Source organism: Mobula birostris, chromosome 6 (assembly GCF_030028105.1).
Source record: "Mobula birostris isolate sMobBir1 chromosome 6, sMobBir1.hap1, whole genome shotgun sequence".
Classification (NCBI taxonomy): Eukaryota; Metazoa; Chordata; class Chondrichthyes; order Myliobatiformes; family Myliobatidae; genus Mobula; species Mobula birostris.
Genome location: NC_092375.1, coordinates 68,490,892 through 68,511,604, shown reverse-complemented (window position 1 = coordinate 68,511,604; position 20,713 = coordinate 68,490,892). Strand labels below are relative to the sequence as shown.

At 36.7% G+C, this 20,713-nt stretch overlaps 1 protein-coding gene across 1 annotated transcript in view; it reads right to left on the bottom strand.

The window, feature by feature from the left end:
• scaf4a (SR-related CTD-associated factor 4a) overlaps nucleotides 1-20,713 on the bottom strand; it is a 72,966-nt gene that overhangs the window by 28,362 nt on the left and 23,891 nt on the right. The window contains exons 2-11 of the mRNA XM_072260572.1: nucleotides 10,203-10,286; nucleotides 9,681-9,725; nucleotides 9,412-9,573; nucleotides 8,717-8,858; nucleotides 5,905-6,044; nucleotides 5,156-5,305; nucleotides 4,910-5,004; nucleotides 4,490-4,610; nucleotides 3,040-3,228; nucleotides 2,864-2,955 (exon numbers count right to left, since the gene is read on the bottom strand). Coding sequence (XP_072116673.1) covers nucleotides 2,864-2,955; nucleotides 3,040-3,228; nucleotides 4,490-4,610; nucleotides 4,910-5,004; nucleotides 5,156-5,305; nucleotides 5,905-6,044; nucleotides 8,717-8,858; nucleotides 9,412-9,573; nucleotides 9,681-9,725; nucleotides 10,203-10,286 — 1,220 coding nt within the window. The remainder of the gene's footprint in view (nucleotides 1-2,863; nucleotides 2,956-3,039; nucleotides 3,229-4,489; nucleotides 4,611-4,909; nucleotides 5,005-5,155; nucleotides 5,306-5,904; nucleotides 6,045-8,716; nucleotides 8,859-9,411; nucleotides 9,574-9,680; nucleotides 9,726-10,202; nucleotides 10,287-20,713) is intronic.

Genomic DNA, 20,713 nt, shown 5'->3' with positions numbered 1-20,713 from the left:
TTTTATTTATGATCAAATGATAATGCTGGACATTAAGAACTTCAAGTCCTGCAGGTCTACCCCATCAGCAACTTGCTCACAGGCAGAGGAGCTAGAGGAACTAGACTTGGTGTAGATCATGCTGCTACCTGCTATAGAAAAGTAGTTGGTGTGCGAAGGTAGTGTGCAGTCTAACAGTGAGTGATTGTCTTAGTTGTTTTTCCTCTGATCGCAATCCCTGTTGAAAATTGGTAATGTGGAATGCTGCAAGTCCAGTTCACCGGTTTATTGACGGGACCAACAACTGGGGAGAGCTGCCTGGCCTCAGTTGAAGCACAGACAATGCTGAAGCTGCGGGCTTGCTAGTTTGCAGTTGCCCCAGAAGTTGCAGCCCATGCCCGGAGGCGATGCGGCGCAGTGTCCCCTTGGTATCGTGCTGCCTCTAATGCTCGCTCGGAGGAAGTTGGATTATGTTGTCCTTGCTGACGAGATTCATAGACTCAGGGATTTGGGCTATATTACATTTTTTATGTGACTGTTTGGCACTGTTTTGTACCTTGGCCCCAGAAGAACACAGTTTCATTTGGCTGTATTGATGGGCATTCATGTATGGTGAATGACAATTAAACTTAAACTTCAACAAAAGACAGTGCCTCAAGAAGAGGAGATCCATTAATAATATCCCTCATCATCTGGGGCATGTCCTCTTCATGTTACTACCATCAAGGAGGAAGTACAGGAACTTGAAGTTTTAGGAACTGTGAGTGACCCCCATCCCCACCATCAGATTTCTTAATGGTCCATAAGATAAACACTACCTCACTATTTTGCTGTCTTTTCGCTCTATTTATTTTTATATTGCTTATTGGAACCTTTCTGTACTTTACTGCTGCCACAAAACAAATTTTATGACTTTTTTTCTAATTTTAAAGATACAGCATGGTAACAGGCCATTCCAGCCCAACCAGCCTGCACTGCTCAATTGCACTCATGGGACCAATTCACACAATAACTCATGTGTGTTTGGAACATGGGAGGAAACACACAGTCATGGGGAGAACATACAAACACCTTATAGACAGCAGTGGGAATTAATTAACCCCGGTCACTAGTGCTGTAATAGCATTGTGCTAACTGCTATGCTACTGTGTCGCCCCGAAAGTAAAAATGATTCTGAATTATAGTCACTGAACAATTTAAAATTTCTGTAGAATTATTACCCCCAAAAAGGAGGAAATCCAGACAACAGGTGTCATGATGTACTGCGATACATGTCCATAAGAAACTGGCTCAGAAACCGCTAGTTCAGAGTTACAATGATCAAATGAAGTAGGAAACTGAATTATCAGCTGAGTGCAAACAGAAGAGAAAACAAGTGCCTAAAGTTATTTGCTTACTTTTATAAGGAATGCAGATATGGAAGTAGGCGATTTAAATCCCTTAAACTTGACCTCAATGTGCTTATGGGTGATCTGGGATTTAGTTTCTTCTGCCTGCTCCTGCCCCATAAATGTCGAAAACAGAACAGAAGTTAACCAAAGACCATCACTAATTTAAAAATAAACAATTTATCTAGCATCTTCCAAACCTCTACACCCTTTGTGTCTTGCACTAATTTTCAAGATACACCTACTCACACTGCCCTCCCAGCAGAAAATAAGTTCTCTCTCAATGATAATTTCTCCTATATATCTTGAAATCTTCATTTGTCAATTTGACAAATGTATTTTGTACACCTTTAAGTCTTTCCCAGCTGTATTTACCAGATCTGCTCTAAAATAACTTAACCAGGGTTTCATACAACTCCACCCTGGGCCTCAAAATATAAAGGCCAACATTCCCACTTGTAACTCCACTGATTCTCTGAACTAGCTCAGGATGCTGTCAAAGTATATTTTGTTAAATTATTCAGAAGTATGTTGTCTAGAATATTCAAGAGAGCATTTTCTTAATGTCACATTATTGCCATTACTTAACATTAGCAAATCATTAGTTATCATTCATTCATAGCATTAATAAGAATGGAGCAGTGGTAAAGTGGTACTTCTCCAAAAATGACTGGCAAACATTTTTGCTCTGAAATAACTAAGTTTACAAGCATTTCAGAGGGCACTTTCACTGCACTGATGGCTCCTCACAGCAAATGATATTTCTTTCAGCATGTCCCTCTGGGAACCTCAGATAAAGCACAGAGACTTATGTAAAACATCTGTTTGAGACAAACCATGACAAATACCCCAGTCTTTTCCCAGAATCTCCTGGCAAAGATGCCTTCTCTGAGGACATGGGTCACAACCTTATTTTTCACACAACTCAATATGCCACATGATCAATATTCCAATTAAAGGTCTGAAGGGTTTCACATAAGGAACCAAAAATATTTGTACTCATTTGAAAGCTCTGATACTGAGGCATTATGTGAACTAACTTTGACCGTCTAATCAGGAAACCATCTCACAGAATGCATTGTCACATTGTCAGGGCAAATAAAAAGACATTTTATGTAAGCAACTACCTAAATTGATTTGTAAATACATTTTACTACACTCTAATGATTCATGTACATAAAATCCAAGGCATATTTAGATGTCTACAATTTTTAGATTTTACCACAATAATTCCGTTTTATCCATTTTACGTCCTAAGTGTTAAACCTCGCGGAATGCTTGTTGTCCATTCGTTTTTGACATATGAAATTCAATGTTTCTCTTAGTACAGTAAGCAATAAACATACTCAGAATATGTGGCTTTTCACTGCATAATGTAAGTCATTAACATTTACAGTTAAGTTCTCAACATGGATCCTTGCAGGAGATAGATAGTTACATCCTTGAAGCTGTTTCAAGTACATTCATATAGTGCAAACTTATAGCCTATTACTAACCTGGATCCAGATCGAGTGCGTGACCGTCTGTTTTCAACACTACGACGTTTTGCTTCATGTATTTCAGGCTTTTCAATCTCCATATCTACTTCCTTGAAAAAGAACAAAAAAAAAAATCATTTTGTTGGTACTGTTTAAACTAACTTGCATTGCACCACAACTTAAATTTAACTCACTTGCTGTTGTTGCTGCTGCTGTGGTTGCTGCTGCTGTTGTTGTGGTACCTCAGTAGGAGCATGATATTCTTGCTGAAAAACAGGCTGTAAAGGTGGTACAGGAGGCATAGTAGGCTGAGGCATAGGTGCATAAGGATGAACAGGAACCATTCCATAAGTTGGCAACTGCCCATTGGGAGGTGGGGGCATCTGAAATAGAATAAATGACCATAAACTCTAAAATTATTCAATGTCAAAATAAATCTTCAATATTAAAAAGCAACCTTACGTAATGGACATGTGATAACCATCCAAGTTCCAACTTATTCATGGTTAAGCTTCAATGAATTTTAGTGAAAACAGATACTGAATAACCTTTTTGAAAAACACACATTTTCTCCTCTACAACAATGCACCATCCTCCCAATCAGTACACTAAAAAGCTGGTTTCTTACCTAATCAATGCAATTTTTGAAGTACCTAATCCTTAAGGACAGCTGTTAAATTCAGCAAAACATTGTCACATTTGGACACCAAAGCAAATTTTCCCTTTACAACTATTGGGAGGACAATGAAGAACCCAGTAAAAACCTGAGAAGAATCTAAGCTAAACTAAGAATCTCTTTTCTATGTTCAACATTTTTTTCTAACATACTTTCAAAGGTCCTCAAAGTCTTAATTAAAATAATGTATGGACAGGTAAACAGATAGGACATTCAATTCAGAATACTGATTGCTGCTGCAAAAAAGTTTGGATTGACCGCTCTGAACAGACTTCCCTTATTATCCTGCTAATACCGTTCAACACACATGCATTCATCAAATCTTTCATCAATATAAGGAAACAAAAATGATTTCCTTTTGTGATGATACAATAACCAACATACTATTTAATATGTGATGATTCTCAGTTAAGTAAACAAAACAAATTAAGTATTTAATTTGGGTGCATGCATAGATGAAACTTTTCCTGGCTGGGATTCCTAAGAGATTGTCTATTTGTGGGTCATCAGGTGGCTGTAGAGGCTGATCCAGGATCCAGGAAAGTAGCACAAAAGTCAAAAGTCAACCATAAGTGCACAAGGAATTGAATGGCTCACAAAGGCGGCCATTTCTTATGCTGTACAAAAATGTCAACTGACCACTCCCCAAGTTACAAAATGACGACTTCAACTGGCTCTTTCATTTGTACTAGTGGAAAAAGAACATTGTGAAGTTGCTCTGTACTTAGTTAAGTATAACACTCATTTTTTATTCCATTAAGAGGTAGGAAATGTGGAAGCTCAGACTGTTTATTACACTGTGGACTATTTAATTGGTCTTCCTGTTCTATATTTGCATTTTGATATTGTAAATATTAATCACAATACTACCATATTCAGGTATGTTAACTAAATAGCTGATGCGCATCCATTTTTCAGTTTTAAAAAAATGTTGATTCCAGGATTTTAAACTTGTTGCATTCACTAACCTGTTGTTGCAATGTCTCTTGTTGAAGACCCATCAAAGTTTGCTGAAATTGTTCCATATTTGGCAGTTGTATTCCAAGCTGCTGATACATAGGTGGCTGTAAGCCTTCTCCCGAATAGGCACTAAAATTAAGTAGACAAAACAAACAATGTTTAATTCAGCAAACTAGAAATCCCATTAAAAGTACCCATAGAATGCATGGAGTTCTTCATGTACAACTATACATATTTAATATTTTCATGTGGTGAACAACTTGATACTGTTGATTAACAACAGCATATTCAAAAAGGTGGCCATAGAATTACTATGTCCAATTCAAATAATTTAACTAATTTTGTGTCATATCACTCGTGACCCACATACAACTCATAGATCACTAGTAACCGCATGAGCTCAAGACAGTCAGTTCACTGGTACTTACAAAGAAGTTTGAGCAGGTGGAGGCGTAGGCTCTTCTTTCTTTACTTCATCAACTTGTTCTGGCTCATCATCATAATCAAACCGGTCAAGCAATTTCTGCAGTAAAATTGTGAACAACCTGTCACATTTCATTCATGAGGAAAGACCCTAAAGTAGTTATTCTATATTTTGAAACATCTACTTTATACAAATGTGACCAGTCTACTCAGTATCAAACATTCAATTGACTTCAAATGTTTCTCCATACCCTGTCAAAGGCAGCTTTCTGCTCGGGAGGCTGCGTACTGGGTGGTTTCAACTGAGCAGTTATTGCCTCCACTTGAGACATTATGGCACTGTCTACAACTGGTGACTGCTGCTTTGGAGCCTGCTGGAAGTTCTGCAATATTTGCTGTATCTAAGGTGGGGAAGAAAAATCAGCATTATCACTTATGTACAAAATTGAAAAAAGAGTGAAATTGCATGTTCCAGAATACAATGAACCTAAACACAAAACTAAAAGGTAATGAATCTTTCAACTTTTTTTCCTGCACGTACTTAATCCATTTTAAGTTACTGCATGTCAAGTATTTTGTAAATGTGGCAATAAACTTAGATGGGGAGTAACTTTAAACAACCTGGAACAGCACAAAAAAACCTCAACTTACACTTCATTTACCCTAAAAACAAACTAACTAAAACAAACTAAAAAAAACAGTCAATCATTATGCTTTTATTTCTCTTTCATGAAGATTAGGATACAACAAATTAGTTTAATATCGTCACTGTCAGTCTTGAAATTCCAGATTTTAGTTAGTTTTTCCATGATAAAATACCCAACTCTTAGTTTACCAAATGAAAGAAAATGTGGTTTCCATTTAGTATCACAATAAAATTGGAAATTGAACATAACTTGCCCATTTCAAATCAATATACATAAAATTTATACTGGTAGCATTAACGTAATATGTACAGCACAAGTCAATTGAGTGTAAATACTATAAACTGTTATTTTACCTGCGCTCCTTGCGTTGACTGAAAAAGCTGAGCTACAGCTACGAAAGCATCAGAAGTGGGTAGTTGTTGTTGCATTGTAGATAAAGAATCAGAAGTAATCTGAGGAACTGGTGCAGGTGTGGGAGGTTCAACAGGAGGACCTAGAAAATGTAATTTGAAATAGCTGAACATTATTTCTCTGCAATGCTGAAATGCTAATATTGTTAAAAAAGTAACACCAAAACCTTACTATTGCACAGATTGCAAAATAAAAACTGTCAAAATCCCTTTCCCATTGACTTGGGCTTCTGATTAAGGAAATGAGTGGTTAAAGTTTGAGTTAATTGATTTCATGAAAAGCAGCAGTCAGGCTGCTGCAGACAGACCTCATCATTCTGGGTTTGGCAAAGATCAAAATAATATGATTCCCACTCCTAATTCCAAATTCAGTAACTCTTGCAGGATGCACACTTAACATCTGGTCAGAGATAGAATTGGAGTTCCTTCTTCCTTTTCTCCCATGGTCCACTCTCATTTCCTATCAGATTCCTTCTTCTTCACCTTTTGGACCGATTTGGCTTCACCTATCAACTACCAGCTAGTTGTCCCTCCCCTCCACCTACCTTTTTATTCTGGCATCTTCCCCCTTCTTTTCCAGTTCTGAAGGGTCACAACCAGCTGTTTATTCATTTCCATAAATGCTGCCTAACCTGCTGAGTTCAGTATTGAGCATTTTCATTTATTCTTTAAATTCCTAATTTTTAAAATTAAGTGTATATCAAGCTCTTCGAGTGCTGGTTTGTACTTGGTATGTGCAACAACTTCTGTCAAAGCATATTGTTGAGAATTACAATTAGAAAAGAAACGTTTACTTGGGGCTTTGCAGAGATTCAACCAGCTTCCTTGTTTGTGATTATATTGGGATACCAACTCAAAAGTATTTAGTGGCAAGGTTTGCAGCAATCATAGGCAAGAGACTCCCAAGGAAATCTGAGGTCAGTGACACGTAGAGGTACTAAAATATGACCAGGAATGAATGAACTTCTGAAAAAGAGATGAAAAAGGGTTGAAGTGCAAGGTGAAACAAAGGTGGTGGCGAATTTCAACATTGATATTTGCCTTATTAAAGTTTCTTATCTCAAGAGTTAGCTACTGAGAAGAGAACCTTTATGTTAGACAGCAACGTGGTGCTGAAGAGGGCGGCTGGTGGAGAATCTTGGTCTTCCAGATGTCAAGTGGAAAGACAATCTTATAACATGCTTTGGTGAATGACTTAGTGCTATGAAACAATGGATGTGAAGCCATTCCCTGCATACTGCAGTAAAATTACCCAGGTTCAGGTGACCTTTCATAGCACTAGTTGCAAATTAAGTTTTCCATGAGATTTGTACTGTTATAGACCCATTGGGTAGTAAAATAGCTTGCACGTTATCTGTCGTGGAGCTGCAGGTAAACTTCTGTGGGCATTTGAATTTGAGGAAGGCACTTCACAGTCTAACTGGTGCCAAATATGGTCATACATCCTGAAGTGTTGCTCTCTGCAATTTTCTTAGAGCTAGCACCTAGTGAGAATCAAACTAGGCAGACAGAATTTACACTTCATTTTACAACTGCTTTCTATTGCTGCACAGCATTTGATTCACAGAAAAAGATAGGACTTCAGATGAGGTACGAAACTTGAGGTTTTCTACAGTAGGGATCTCACAGCACAGGAAAAATCCCAATAACACTGCTACAAAATTCTCCAAGTTTATTGAAAGTACTAGCAAATCAATACCAACGTCCTCTCCCAGACCAGCACCTCCATCGTTGACAATATTATTACTAACAGACAGCTACATCTAGCTGACCAGGTCACTTTTCTGTCTGATATGAGACTCCCAAGGCAGAAAACGCTCTAAGCTCAATTGTGGGAGGAGATCACCAAACAGATAAAAAAGATTCAAGTTGTGCCCAAAAATTTCTTGAAGAAATGTAACAACTATGTCCCATGTTTGCTGGATGTGGAGGAGGTACATTTTGGATAGTACCAAATACCTCAAGGTCTGTAACAGGAGCTCACAGATGTTGTGAGGTCATAAACAGTTTATAGCCTCACAGACTACCCACCCACTCCCTCAGCCACCTTCTGTTGTTCCTATTTTGGCCTTATTTGCTACCAAAAAACCTAAAAAGTTAGAATAGAAGTAATCAACGATCTGTAGAGAATGCTCAAATAAAAAAGAGGGGGAGAAAAAGCAGCTACCTTAATTGTGGTATTCAATTTTTCTATACTTTATTGCATGTTCTTACTACTATTATTAAACACCATAAAGAAAGCACGTAATACCATTCAACTTCAAAGCGATCCTTAGAGATTAACATTCAAATCATCAGAGCACTATTCCTGTGTATATTCAATATAATACATATACAAGATGCAAGAAAAAATGAAATAGAATACATAGGAAGAAATTATCAACTTACTTGTCCAAAATAATTCCTTCCTCCATTTTCCAAAACATTCATATGGTTTTATTCAAGGACAGTAGTTCCAATTTATCAATGTCAATGTAGTTGATAATAAAGTTACTATCAGTCTAAAAGTCCCATGAAAATGTTGATAACAAAGTTATCCATCAATTGAATCAATGCTTTTAATCCTAATGCATTTGTTGCAATGTCCTTTAAAGAATTAAATAAAAAGCCCATTCCAGTAGAGGAAATCTGTTTGAATAGTTAACTACCCTTCAAACTGATGTAAAGAACAAATCAGTTATGAAGCTAATTCACTAAGGCGTCATTATTACTTTGTGTTTTTAGACAAACTATTTAACAGCAAAGTTACACTTACTTGTATTATTAGGTGCATTTTCTAGTGCAGGTGGAGCAGGAGTTGGTGTTATCCCAACTGCCATATCTAATAACGGCTGGATAACTTCGATCTTGAAGACACAATTCTTTTGCCACAAGTTCAAAACACGAACTATCTTACTCTGTATAAACAAAATAACATTGTAACTCTGATAGATGTAATATACAATTGATGTAGTATTTTCGCACATCTTTGCAATGCTGACATTTACCTCTGAGTACAACCATCTAATGATCTTAATGAGGCATGAAAAACTGAATGCTAATCATTTTGGTTAACCTTTTAAATGGCGGTTATTCCTACAGATATGAAAATATTGTGAAACTTCAGTATCAAGTCAAAAATCTCTAACAAAAAGTTACCAAAGCACTTCACTTGGGCCACTACACATCAAAAAAGTTATACAATTTCATTAATTTCTATTGTTTGCCACTTGGTTTGTAAGAAGTAGTATAGCTTCCTAATTTTATACCTTTAAACAGCCCATGGTCATCCCTTGCTTGAAAAAACTAAATCCATTGTTCCATTCACAACCGCCACTTATTATTGTTGTCAGGAAGGTTTTAATGACATGACAGAAGTGCACCTTCAATCAGGAACTCAGATCAAAACATTGAAGAAAACTAAAGCTTAAAGATAGACAAAAATATCTTCTGCATGGATGATGCATTTACCTTTTCATCAGATGGGCACTTATACAAGTACTGGAATGTTGCAGTAATATTTTTACTGAAACGTGGCCCAAAAACATCTTTTTCTGCTCCAAACTGATGACGGGATTGGCGAACAATAGAGTCAACCACATACAATCCGGGAACTTTGAATTCTGGTTTGCACTACAAGATAAACAAGTAAAAAGCCTAAATATTATGAATCAACAAACAGTTTTGGACAAATTGAATTATTTATTGTTAATAAATCAAGAAAAAAATCAGTTTCTCACCTTTTTAATAAACTTCTCTACAATTTGCACAACATGCTTGTAAAGCTGGAAAGACAGAAATATTATTGTAGGTCCATTTTTCATTTCTCATAATATTGTCAGACCTTTAGTGACCTTTACAGATATCCAAGCTATTAATGAAATAACTGTTATCTTCCCACATGAACACTAGTTCATTCCTGTCTCGACTTATTTTGTAACTTTGGCCAGGGATTTGTTGACTCATACAGATTAAACTAAACCTATCAACAGCTATATTTTGCATGAAATGAGATGAAATGCAATTTACTAAAAATGTTCATGGCAATTCCCAACATTGATTCACCTGAGACATTCACTGACAAATTGAAAGTGTAATGATACGCAAAGAAACACTGCTTCATTCTTTTACCCGTAAGAGGCTGCAGGGGAGGGGAAGAACATAACCTCATGCAAAAGAAACCAACCAGAAACTGAAAGGGAAAAACAGGAGGAATAACATGAAAATAGGTACAATAGACAGTATCATGCAAGATTTCTTACCTTAATAGCTTTAATGGCAGCTTTTGTGATAAGGATCATTTTTGCCCGTGAAATTGGTGGCTTTAGTTCCATTAAGGAAAAGAGCTAAAACAAACAAGAAAAATCAAAATTAATCAGGTTGTATAGATTTCAAAGTACATTTAGATTATACCTTTTAAAAGGGCAACACGTCATCAGGAACACAGCAATCTGGCATTTCTTGCTGCAATGAACATCTGCTGCACCAGAAATATCTGCGGTACCAAGTAATTTAGATGTCAGAACATCTCTATCTTACTGCAAGGTCTCTATTGTAAACCATCTCTAAAATCATTTACTGCACGGTCTATAATGTAAGATGACAGTATCTCAAACCTGCCTAATATTCCTGCTACAGAGGAGCAACTTTAACTTTCAGAAAGCAGTATTCTACTACATCAGACATGACATCAGCAATTGGAAGGGGGAAAAACCCACCCCCACCACACACTTACATTGAAAGCAATTCATTCTGATTTGCAATAGGTTTTATGAAGACCACAAAATTCACTTGCTTAATCACAGTAGTTTCCTTGATACAGGTTTGCAGATACTTAAAGTGTGTTGAAGAATAACAATAAGTTAAAGCGTACTCATCAAAATGATAATCTGGCAATTGCCAAGAACTCTTCTGCTTTAAAGCAAACGAAAGAAGATTGATTTCAATCAGCCACACAATTCTCTCTCACTTTTCTAACAATTTTTAGTGGTTTTGTTATTCAGAAATATAAAATAATTTAAACTGCCTCTACTTGACGAGCTCTCACTTTGCATTCAGTTATAAACCCTCCCTGTTAAAAGTATCAAACACATCCCTCTTTGCCACCACAATTGTAAAATCACACTGACATTCCTATCCATCCATAGTCCTCAAAAAGGTTAAAGATCAGTGACAGGAATTTTCATTTATATACAATTTCCTAAAAAGAATTTTTAACATTTATGAATAAATTCTTCAATAATATTATTGCCTTATTGCAAGATTTTTGTAATAAGTGAATTTTCAAAGGAAAAGTTAATTTACAATTGCCACAATGTGAAGAACATTCAACAGCAGAATTTGACATATTCATGTTCAGCAAAATGAATTGTCAAATATTAATTATGTAATGGTAATCTATTATTAAATAGTCAACCACTGTATTTAACTCTTAAGGAATCACAAAACAATTCAAGTCAAATATTACAGTATCACTTGGGGGTACAGCTGCTTTACTGTATGCCTACTGGATCTATAGCCAGAGGGCAGGATGCTAATCTAGAAACAAGCTCAAATCTCAAAACAACTGAGAAATTAAAATTCAGTTAATCAAACCAGATTCTGCCCCATCCAACAGATGTCCTGAAACATTGCCATCCATACCGATATCCTTTTAATAGGCATAAAAATACAGATGAAGAAAAAATATGATCCCCTGAATCTAGATTGCTGTAGATTATGGCCAAATTTTCCCCATGCTTACTTTCTTGCCCAGTCCATACAATCCTCAGACATTAGAGACAGCACAATAACGTAGCGGTTAGTAAAACCTTATTATAGCGTCAGCAACCCAGGTTTAATTCCACCACCGTCTCCAAGGAGCTGTACAATTTCCTCCTACATTCCAAAGACATACAGGTTAGCATGTTAATTTTCACATAAACATGCAAGAGACTGCATAGTTGCTGTAAATGAATGAACAGTTGATGTTTCGGGTCCTGAAGAAGAGTCCTTGGCTCGAAATGTTGATTGTTTAGCAATCTTCACATGGGTGTAGTTGGGTAGCATGAGCTCATTGGGCTGAGGAGCGTGCTTCTCAATATAATTACTGATATCCAAAAGATCTCTCTGCTTCTTACATTGAATATTCACTGTTCATTAAGTAGCAAATTCCTAGACTTTACCTTGAGAACTATTACCTGATTCTCGTCATCATCTAAAGAAACTAAGCCACTTGGGAACAACCTCCACAATCACAGATTTTTAAAAAAATTGTGATCTCATCCATCAAAACTTAAGAAACTTGGATCTTGAGCAATCTCACCGTATAATAATTCCTCATTCCAAGAATTTACTGTCTTTCACTGCACTGCCTCCAAGACAACTGTACCTTTTTTTTTTAACATCAAGACCCAAACAGCCTTCCTTTGTTACATTTTCAATTAACCATTACATTGGTGATATATGATCTTGTTGGACTGATCCTGTGTAATCCTTATTCTCTACATTGTTAGTACATCCACAAATATTAGATTCTAGCATTTTGCCAATCACAGATGTAAAGCTAACTGCTCTAGTTTCCCATTTTCCCCTACCCTTCCTTCATATGGAGCTGTTACTTTGGTTACCTTCCAGTAGGTGTAATCTCCAAAGAAGATTGCTAATTTATTTCAACTGCCATCACTTTGGGAATATAAACTTTCAGTTTCTGGAAATCTGTTGCATTTTATAACCAATATCTATGCTAGGTTCTTCTTTTAATCTAATGTCACCCTTGCCTTCCTAAGTTAGCTATTGAATGATTATTTCCCATCTCTTCCCATTCTCTATGGAAGACATGTTTGAAATATTTCACGCACTTCGCCGTTTACCTACTGGCAAACCCTTTTCCAATCTACTTTAGTTAACGTATCCCTCAAGATGTCTCCAATCATTTTGTGCATCCATTCAACAGCATAAAAAAGTATATACAAGATCACAGATAAGCTTAGCAACACATACAAAATACTGGAGGAACTCTGCAGGTCAGGTGGCATCTATGGAAAGAAGTACAGTCAATGTTTTGGGCCTGCTCAGTTCCTCCAGCATTTTCTGTGTTGCTTGGATTTCCAGCACCTGTAGATTTTCTCCTTTTTGATCTCTCAGATAGCCTGTTTGTATCTGGTTTTACCACACACCAACTCCACCACTATTAGTTTAAATCCATTTACAGCCTTATTTTCCCATCTCACCAGAGGACCCCCATAAGAGTTTAAGCAAAGTAAGTAACTCTTTTCCCCAATAAATGCACCAATGTCCAATGATTTCAAATACCTTCCTTCACCACACATTTAGTTATGTAATTTGCTCTAAATGTATGCCAATTTACACTCAGGTGAGAATTTCAGCATTGTTATCCAAGATTCTGCATGCTAGCCTCAAACAAATGTCTTCAGTAGTGAGCAATTACCATTTTGAAACCATTGGACAAAGTCAAAAGACTCATTAATAATATTTTGTGTCACCACAAACTGCCTGAGTCATTTTTCTGTCCATGGCAATTACTTAAATCCAGGGCAGCATGTAATCTAAGCAGTTACTTCCTTCTAAATTGTTCTATCTGGGCAACTTCCCCCCCCCCCCCCCGCCCCATCCTAATTCTCCAAAATATCAACAGCTTGTACTTTTGATGTACAAGCTCTTAATGTAAATTTCCTAAATTTACTGTTAATGTGGTTACTGACTTTGTTGTAGCAATAGCTGAATCAATTTCCTGATACACTGTACTGCCATGATCAAATCCTACTTAGTATATTACTTGGTTTCATTTCAGTAGTTATTTCCTTAATTTGTTTTTCTGCAAGCCTTTTTTATTTAAAAAACACAGAACTTGCATTAGGTGCTGGAGAATACTCAGCACTTGGCACCTTCAGCTCCAAGTATTAAAATCAGAAAATAGCAACCTTCCTTCTTCCATGCACAAAATTCTCAGGGGAACCAAATTCCCATTCCAGCTGTCTCCATGTAACCACATTGATAAGGGTAAACAAATGAGGTGTCATTCAGAGCAATTTTAAGAAAACGGTGGTGACTTCAATTAAAAGTTGTTGCAGTAATTATGTTGTGAACAACATATACAAGTATACTGCTGCACTTCCTGTATATACTATATTATCTATCTACATACATATATACCTTAGAGTAGCCTTTAGAAAGACAGGATTTTTACTGTGAGCAAATTATGTTATACTCAAGGTTTACATGCAAATTGGGATTAAAAGCACTAATTGGATAGCACAAAGACATACATATACACATACATAAATTACTTGAATGATCGCTTTTGTGCAAAATTGTGCAGTATCTTTATTTATTCAGCCATGTAACGTTATATACAAAAACTCACATTTCCTAGTATCATTGCATAATAGTATAAACCTTAATAAACAACTTCTTCAGATTATAATGTCTTGAGAAATATTATGCACATTTGGCAAAAAGTCTGCAATGACATTTATTAACAAAGGACTTGTATTTTGTATGGTGTTTCCAGGGATCCATGCTGATTAAATGCTTCAAGATACCTTCGCATCTGCTTCAGTATCATTGGTCTTCTGGTACAAGTAGTAATCCAGGAATGAATATGGCACACGGACACATTCTAAGGTCCAAGGTTACATGTTAATCGATCCACTTGAAACTTGGTAGAGGCAACATAGCCTTCATGGACAAAGTCCATGGTTTTAGAGTTTCCACCATAGCATGCTGACAAATTGGAACCATTGAAGAAATCCCTTAGACTGCCTTCCAGAGAATAAAAGCAACAGAAAATTGATGTGATGCATGGAATGTCATAGCTTCTCATGAAAATGGGAAAAAATGTTCTGTATTATACACATATGCAAATACTAGGAATTCAAAATTGATAATCTGGACAGCTGAGGGACTCATGACAGCAAATAATATTTACAACAAGGTTATTGCAGAGCTCAAAAGAACTCAAGGGTCAAGAACAATGTCCAATTTCCCAGCACCCTCCTCCACCCCAGCATTCAGTGTTCCTTAGCAACTCCACACTTGGCAGAAATGGATTTTGGCGGCAATTTCCTCCATTCAACAAGATGCAATGTGTTCACGAAGCAGCTTCAGCTACAAATAACACCATCACTTATGGAGCTTAAATAAGCCTTACTCGGACACCAGCTTTGACGCAACTTAGCTAGTAAAGGAAAACATCAAATTAGAATGCTCCCCAACATTCAAAACCTACTAAATTAAACCAATTATTAAAATATTTAATTATCTATATTTTGAAAAGTCAAATTCATTAAGTTAAAAAAAATTCACAAGTGAGCTCAACTGAATTACCCAAGATGTACCTAGATCCCTTATAGACTTTATTTCGTCCATGAAACAGTTACTGAACCTGTACCAGGTCTAATGTGGCACAGAATTTTTGAATATTTTTGCCTGTTTAACTGCTGAGACAAGCAAGAAATTGGTGCTCCTCCCTTGTACTCTATGACAAATCCTACATCCATGCACAACTGGGAAGTCCTGAAGTTCCGGTCTGCCCGTTTCTGCTTCCATCATCAGGAAATTCTGCTTTCCTGACTTCTGAAAAGGAAAACACTGGCAGTTCAAAGTGGAAATGTTGGCATTTCTCTAGAAAATCAAACCATTAGGGTGCTTACGTTTACAATGCATTACAGACACTTGGAACAATTAAAATGCTCAAGGACCTAGTCAAGTTAGTTAAAATGTGCATGCATCTTTCTTTTTTGAAAATGTAATTGGGAGTGAGGAAAGAGCAAAACAGAATTTCTGTTCCAATTTCTTGATATTTTATATCAGCCAACATTGCTATTTCTGTCCCACTTTATACTAAAAAGCTTAATTAACCATGGAATTGTCTGGGTTTTAAAATTAATCCCTCATAACCACCAACGACATTCTCAAGAGATTCTACACTTGAGCCTGAACAGAAGTATTGCTAATTCAATGTGCTATTTATTGCTCCTTTTGGATGTTTTTTCTTCTACTTTTCCATGATTCTCTTTCCCCAGTTTCTCTAGCACTGAATCAGGAGACAGTTGTCTCAAATCTGGATGTCATGCCCAGATTTTCAAGTCCATTATACTTAACAACACTCCTCAAATCTGTACCAGTAGGCAAAAACCAAAGAAAAAAATTAACCTTTACTAACAGTGAGTGAGCAGAGGTACTGTAAAATAACAGTTGTCTTCACTTCCTGGCATTCACTTCAATGGAATCCACAAAGACAGGCTCATACAGTGGCATGTAAAAGTTTGGGCACCCTGGTCAAAATTTCTGTTACTGTGAACAGCTAAGCTAGTAAAAGATGACCTGATTTCCAAAAGGAATAAAGTTAAAGATGACACATTTCCTTAATATTTTAAGATTACTTTTTTTTTAATTTCCATCTTTTCCTTTTTTGTTATTTTGAAACTGGCACCCTGCATGGTCAGTGCTTAGTAACACCTGCTTTGGCAAGTATCACAGCTTGTACATGCTTTTTGTAGCCAGCTAAGAGTCTTTCAATTCTTGTTTGGGGAATTTTCGCCCGTTCTTCCTTGCAAAAGGCTTCTAGTTCTGTGAGATTCTTGGGCCGTCTTGCATGCACTGCTCTTTTGAGGTCTATCCACAGTTTCTCAATGATGTTTAGGTCGGGAGACTGTGAGGGCCATGGCAAAACCTTCAGCTTGTGCCTCTTGAGGTAGTCTTTTGTGGATTTTGAGGTGTGTTTAGGATCATTATCCTGTTGTAGAAGCCATCCTCTTTACATCATCAGCTTTTTTACAGACAGTGTGATGTTTGCTTCCAGAATTTGCTGGTATTTAATTGAATTAATTCTTCCCTCTACCAGTGAACTGTTCCCCGTGCCACAGGGTGCAACACAAGCCCAAAGCATGACCGATCCACCCCCGTGTTTAACAGTTGGAAAGGTGTTCTTTTCATAAAATTCTGCACCCTTTTTCCTCCAAACATACCTTTGCTCAGCTCATTGCAGCCAGAAAGTTTATTTTAACTTCATCAGTCCACAGGGCTTGTTTCCAAAATGCATCAGGCTTGTTTAGATGTTCCTTTGAACTTTTTGGCCACAATGAGCAAAGGTATGTTTGGAGACAAAAAGATGTAGAATTTCATAAAAGAACACCTCTCCAACTGTTAAGCGGGGGGGGGGGTAGATCGATCATGCTTTGGGTTTGTGCTGCAGCCAATGGCACAGGGAACAGCTCACTGGTAGAGGGAAGAATTAATTCCATTAAATACCAGCAAATCCTGGAAGCAAACATCACACTGTCTGTAAAAAAACTGAAGATGAAGAGGATGGCTTCTACAACAGGATAATGATCCTAAACACACCCCAAAATCCATAATGGTCTACCTCAAGAGGCGCAAGCTGAAGGTTTTGCCATGGCCCTCACAGTCCCCCGACCTATACATCATCGAAAATCTGTGGATAGACCTCAAAATAGCAGTGCATGCAAGACGGCCCAAGAATCTCACAGAACTAGAAGCCTTTTGCAAGGAAGAATGGGCGAAAATCCCCCAGACAAGAATTGAAAGACTCTTAGCTGGCTACAAAAATTGTTTACAGGCTGTGATATTTGCCAAAGGGGGTGTTACTAAGTACTGGCCATGCAGGGTGCCCAAACTTTTGCTCCGGGCCCTTCTCCTTTTTTGTTGTTCTGAAACTGTAAAAGATAGAAATAAAAAAGTAATCTTGCTTAAAATATTAAAGAAATGTGTCATCTTTAACTTTATGCCTTTTGGAAATCAGGTCATCTTTTACTCACTTAGCTATTCACAGTAACAGATATTTTGACTGGGGTGCCCAAACTTCTGCATGCCACTGTACTCATTGCTGGCAAACAAAAGAATTCTTTCCCCCCTTCAGTTTCAATGCAGAATTCAAATCTTGGGTGATGTTTCAATCAGTAAATTCAGGTGCTTAATTATTCTCAGCTGTATGGAAATATTTTTGTAAGGAAGACTGAGTCAAAATGCATTATAATCAGTCCAACAAGTCAACAATTTTTTTTCAACATTGTAATCAACATTTTTCATGCTTTTTTTTAAAAGAAAACCTCTAATGCTGTAATTCTTTCAACCGAAGTTTAAAGAAAGGCATGTAAATTGGGGAAAACTTTTTCTTTTATGCCCTTCCACAACTTATAACGTAGTAACTATAAACTGTGAGTAAAATGAGTACAATACTTGCCTATTAAAATGTGTCTTTCCACCCTTCAATTACACCTTTTAAATTTCTCATAATTTTAAAGTATAGATGCTGCAGTGTATGAAACTTTTTAAAATCATGAATAATTAACATTAAAACAGGAATATCATGCAAAATGGCCATTTCGCACAAGGCCAGTTACAGAATGATCCATTGAATCCTGATATCAGTAATCATTGTAGCCTTCAGCAAAAACTCTGATGTAGCAAGTCAGATTTTCACATTAAAATTAGGCAGTCTGGTAACTTAAAAAGTTTGAAATTTCTGCATGCACATCAGAAAGCATGCTAACCTGAACTTAATATTTAAAACATTCACCTTGGAATTCATTCTGGATGTAAGTTTGAAATAACAAGCTATATTAAATATTTTCTTTGTATGACTATTCTGAGATCCAGATTAAATGCCATTTCCTACAGAAACTATATACTGATAAGTGCTCTAACCAGATAGGTTTTCAGTATTTACAAATAGGAAACAAATAATGGGGTGTGCTTAATTCTCTTTTTGTTTCTTTCCACCCCTGGGATCAGCATTCCGCAATTTCCATCCACGAAGTCAAGGCCAACTAATTGTATCACTTGCAATTGTATGAACTGATGAAAATCTTTAATTTTATTTTGTACCACATCTCAATACTCAGTTTCATGAAAGTTAGCAGCTTGAAATGTTAACCCTGTTTGTCATTCAATGAACGACGTTCATCCTGCAGAGTTCTTAAGTTCTTGGGGGATATATAACCATTTCAATTTACGTCCATTACTCAACAAACTGTATATACTCTATGAAATTATCCCATTCCGTTTTAAGAGAATGCAGTAAGAGGCAAAACTTAATTTGAAATGCTGCCCAAATATACATCTTATTAAAGGCTGTCACCTTTGCAGACATTATTACCGCAGTGAATTCCCTATCATTGTACATGTTGCAAGTTTCAAAACCTAAATAATCTAAAAAAAAAACCAACTTCAATTGATCTCTGCTCACATGCCATGCAAGGTTAATAGTGGGACTTAACATGTAAACTTCCTACTACCTTTTCATATCACAATATTCATTAAGCTACATGCAAAATCTTTCATCCTTTCAAAGTAAATATCCAACCAAAATTGGACAAAAACTGCGAAATGATTGCGTAGATGGTGTCACAGCATCTGTGGAAACATAAACCAAATTAACCCACAGATGCAACCTGACTTGCTGAGTATTTCCATCATCTGCAGTTTTTGACTTCCACTAATGTTCCAGGTCAATAATTTCCATCAGATAACAGATCTCTGTCTTTAAACTGCTTCGCATCCGGGCTTTTTAGCCAAATATGATTTAGAGCAATGAACATTTCAGGCCAGGTATCCAGTTCCAGCCGATTAAAGGTCATTCTTCACAGATGCTACCTGACCTGCTGAAGACTTACAACAATTGTTCTCATTAAATTTGAAATTATTTTTCTTTTGTTTTAAGTTTATAGAAATTAAAAGATAACACCCCCCCCCCCGCATAACTAGATACAAAATCAGAAAACTTCATGCCTGGAATCTAGTATGAAAATGCTGTTCATATGCTTATATATTTCCTAATGTTATCTGAACAAGCACAAACTGAGGCATGAAAATTAAAGACAAGTTCTCAATTTACTCAGTTAGATAGATTATATCGCCATTCATCATTCCATGTGGGTGGTGAATCTGTGGAATTCATTGCTACAAAAGCAGAGGTGTGTTTTTAAAGCGGAGGTTAATAGGTTCTTGATTAGTAAGGGTTTCAAAGGTTACAGGGAAAAAGCAGGAGAACGTGGTTGAGAAGGAAATTAGATCAGCCATGACTGAATATCAGAGGAGACTCGATGGCCCAAATAGCCCTTTTACCAAATAAGGTTTAAAAAAAAATTCAGCATTCTCATCCAAACACTATGAATTGCTTTAGTGACAACTGTTCAAAAAATTCAAGGCAATAACTTTAGTTATTAAAATATACATTCATGTATTTATATCAACATTCAGTTCCAGCATGCAGTGATATAGTGCTGACACACTAATTAAAATCACTTAATTAAGTGTCACATGTGGTTCATTGAACAAAACTCACAACCACATTTCAAGAATAAAGATTTGATTTGCGCTAGCCCTGACTGCCATTACATAGGTTGGTATCCTTGACCCCCAGAGTAACAGCTGGTCCGAATGCTGCCTTTCATTGAGGCATTAAACCAAGTTCAGCCAGCCCTTTAAGGAATAGTAAAGTTGCTCCCAAGAGCAGCAAGTGAATTAACCATCCTATAGGCCAAGGCACATCACTCACATTATAAAAGCAGCTTATGTTTTTTTTAAATAAAACAGAATGTTTGAACAAACTTGTTGGGAAAAAAAGCTCGCTGGCCACCATATATTATAACTTACAAGGGCTACTAAACTTCTTTGGGTGTATAAGTGCTTTGGTAGCCCAAAGTTGTGAAAATTATCTCTTCTATTTGAAAAGCAGCAAAGATATACACAATTTTGATACATATATTAAATCTTTCATTCAGCTGAATATGCATCTGGTGGCAACAGA